This window comes from Eimeria acervulina, genomic scaffold (assembly GCF_000499425.1).
Source record: "Eimeria acervulina Houghton genomic scaffold, Eah_scaff2598, whole genome shotgun sequence".
Classification (NCBI taxonomy): domain Eukaryota; phylum Apicomplexa; class Conoidasida; order Eucoccidiorida; family Eimeriidae; genus Eimeria; species Eimeria acervulina.
Window position 1 is genome coordinate 1 of NW_013548192.1, and position 3,291 is coordinate 3,291.

At 53.5% G+C, this 3,291-nt stretch overlaps 1 protein-coding gene across 1 annotated transcript; it reads right to left on the reverse strand.

Moving 5' to 3' along the window:
* Positions 1 to 1,413: 1,413 nt before the first annotated feature.
* Positions 1,414 to 2,268, reverse strand: EAH_00066980 (hypothetical protein; the record flags this gene model as incomplete). The annotated part of the gene is made up of 3 exons (XM_013392618.1): positions 1,414 to 1,543; positions 1,942 to 2,017; positions 2,157 to 2,268. The coding sequence occupies 3 exons, from the start codon at positions 2,266 to 2,268 to the stop codon at positions 1,414 to 1,416; spliced, it is 318 nt and encodes a 105-aa protein (XP_013248072.1).
* Between the last annotated feature and the right edge of the window lie 1,023 nt (positions 2,269 to 3,291).

Consider the following 3,291-nt stretch of genomic DNA (forward strand, 5'->3'; position numbering starts at 1 on the left):
CCGCGCGCCCTAATGACCTAGAACGCCACGTGGAAGAAACATACACGATATTCCCTGTCGTCCCTAAAGCATTGCATCACCGCTTACGCTTCCCACACCCTGCCAATTCATCGCAAACACAGACCCATGGCGTCTTCGCAGTCCAACCACATCCCCGCAACGCATAACGCCTCCGCGCAAAGCCATTCTCCACTACTGGCTAACATGCCACTTTCCACCCTCACCCCAACCGCGCGTCAAAGGTCACCTACCTCCGTGACGCTCATCACCTGTCTTGAAGCTCCTGCACCACGTATAAAGTGCTGGAACGAGTGGCGCGCCTTCTCAGCGCCATCAAGCCCTCCATCGCCTCTGCTCAACCAGGGTTTGCAACGCATCGCCGTGCCGCCTTTCCCCAGCTTCTACACCCCATCAGCCGGCATTCCACCACTGCCTACCACTCAACAGAGGCAAACGCGCACATCTGTTCTACTGAAGAGCTTTTAACGTAATCCCTCCGGTCACTATGACCTGTAATCAAGGGCCATACGCACATCGTCATATGGGTGGCGACAGCGCCGCCCACAATCCAACGACCCCACACAACAACCATGACAAAGCAGCACCACACGCTGCTTACGTCAGCAAATACTCATTTGCCGCAACATCCGAACGCGTCCACGAAGTTTCTGTAGCCCCTCCGGATGCCCTGCCATTCCCTGGCCTTCCTAAATCTTTGCCACTGCCCCCACCCCACCGTCATTGTGCAGTTGTAGCCACGAAGGCTACGCTAGTTACCTCAGCCGCACGAAAATACAACCTGCCATCCCCCGCTGCTCACATGCAGCCCAAGCTGCTTCCCCCACTGGTGTAATGCAGCAGTACCCAAAAACCAAAGCGGTGCGAAGGGCATCCTTCCTTCCAGTATTGTGCTACCATTCACATCTGCCGCTCAGCATCTCCTTATCCGCAATCTGCTTGATGCTTGTCACAGTAGCCCCAGTTCAGCGAGCGTTCATGGTGTGCTGTTCAACTATGATGTTTGCTTAGCTCACCTTCTACGCAGATTCACGTTTGCGTCAGTACGTATGCCTACACTGCTCACCGTTCAACAAAACAACTCGTTTCTGCTCTTGTGCTCCACGCCCAGGTTTGGATAGCTGCTCGCATCCGTGTTTGCCTCAACTCATTCCCGCGGTGCCTTGTACGTTCCCCTCAACAATTTCTCAACTCTCTTCGCCCTCTTCTCGCAGCGTTTCACTTTTGACTATGACAGTTACATGAAATATTCAGCTCCCTACAAGCGCCTCGTGGTTTGGCTAGGCGCCCACTCGTGGCGCACAACATGGCGTGCCAAGACACTGACTTCTTCACTCTCCTTCTTCCGGAGGCAGACAGACACCTGGCATATATGCGCACTTCCTGAAGTGGAAATTATGCGTCGTGCCACAGCAGCCGCAATACAATGCACGCTACCATCTGCGCCAAACGCACGTCTCGTAGGTCGTAACCTGCCTCATGGCAACTAAGCTTTCTGCTGAGCGTTTTGACGGTGTCAACTGATCTATCGCCAACGCAAACACCCAAGCGTGCAAAGCCACACCCTACCACCGAATTCAATATCTTGCACACACGCCATTCGCAAGCCCCGCAGGCAGCGCTACACTTTCGACTCAGACAGTCACACCAAGTATACTGCGCAACGCACGCTCTTCGTGGCTTGGCTACGCGCCAACTCGCTGCACATAACATGGCGCGCCCAGACACTGGCTTCTCCACTCTCCTTCCCCACGCTCACGGATGGCATATATGCGCACTTTGTGGAGGGAAAACGATGTATGCTGCTGCAGCCGACGCAATCCAATACACGCTACCACGTGCGCCAAACGTAAGGCTCGCATGTCATTAATTGTTACTCGGCAACTAAGCTTTGTGCGCAATCCAATGCACGTTACCACTCACTCCAAGTCCACGTCTGGTAGGTCGTAGGTTGCCTCGTGGCGACCAAGCTTTGTGTTCAGCGTTTTGGCCGTGCCAACTGAACTATCGCCAGCGTAAACAGCCAAGCGTGCAAAGGCGCATCCTACAAACAGATTCAATATATTGCACACACGAGTTACTAAAAAACCGCATGCAGTATTACGCTTTCGACTCAGACAGCCACACCAAGTATTCACCGCAACGCACGTGCCTCGTAGTCTGAATAGGCGCCAACGCCCGACACACAACATGGGGTGCCCCGACACTGACTTCTGCAACCTTATTCTTCCGTACGCTGACGCATGCCATATTTGCGCACCTTCTGAAGGGGAAACGATCCGTCCTCCTAAAGAAGTCGCAATCCAATGCATGCTACTACTCACTCCAAATCCACGTCTGGTGGGTAGTACGTTGCCTCGTGGCGACTAAGTTTTGTGTTCAGCGTTTTGGCGGTGCCAACTGAACTATCGCCAACGTAAACAGGCAAGAGTGCAAAGCCGCACCCTACCACCAGATTCAATAAGGTGCATGCACAATTTGCTAAAAACCCGCATGCTGTATTACGCCTTCGACTCTGCCAGTCACACCAAGTATTCACCGCAACGCACGCGCCTCGTAGTCTGCTAGGCGCCAACCCTAGACACACAACATGGGGTGCCTCGACACTGGTTTGTGCAATTCCGTTCGTCTCCACTCTGAGGCATGGCGTATATGCTCACTTTCTGGAGGGGACAAGGCGTGTCCTGCTACACAAATCGCAATCCAATACACGCTACCACTTGCTCCGAGCGCAACGCTGGAATATCGTTAGCTTTTTCTCCGCAACTAATCTTGTGCTGAGCGTTTTGGCGGTGCCAACTGAATTATTGCCAACGTCGGCAAGCAAGCGTGCAGAAGCGCACCCTAGCAACACATTAATATCTTGCATACACCAGCTACGAAAACACCGCATGCACCGCTACAGCTTCGACTCAAACAGTCACACGAAGTATTCACCGCAACGCACGCGTCTCTTCGTTTGGCTAGGCGCCAACCCGAGACATACAACGTGGCGCGCCCCGACACTGACTTCTCCACTCTCCCCCCCCGCTGATACATCACATATATGCGCACCTTCTGAAGAGGAAACGATCCGTCCTCCTGCAGCCGTCGCGATCCAGTAACGCTACCACTCACTCCATATCCACGTCTGGTAGGTCGCAGGTTGCCTAGTGGTGACTAAGCTTTGTGTTCAGCGTTTTGGCGGTGCCAACTGAACTATCGCCAACGTAAACAGCCAAGAGTGCAACGACGCATCCTACAAACAGATTCAATATGGTGCATGCACAAGTT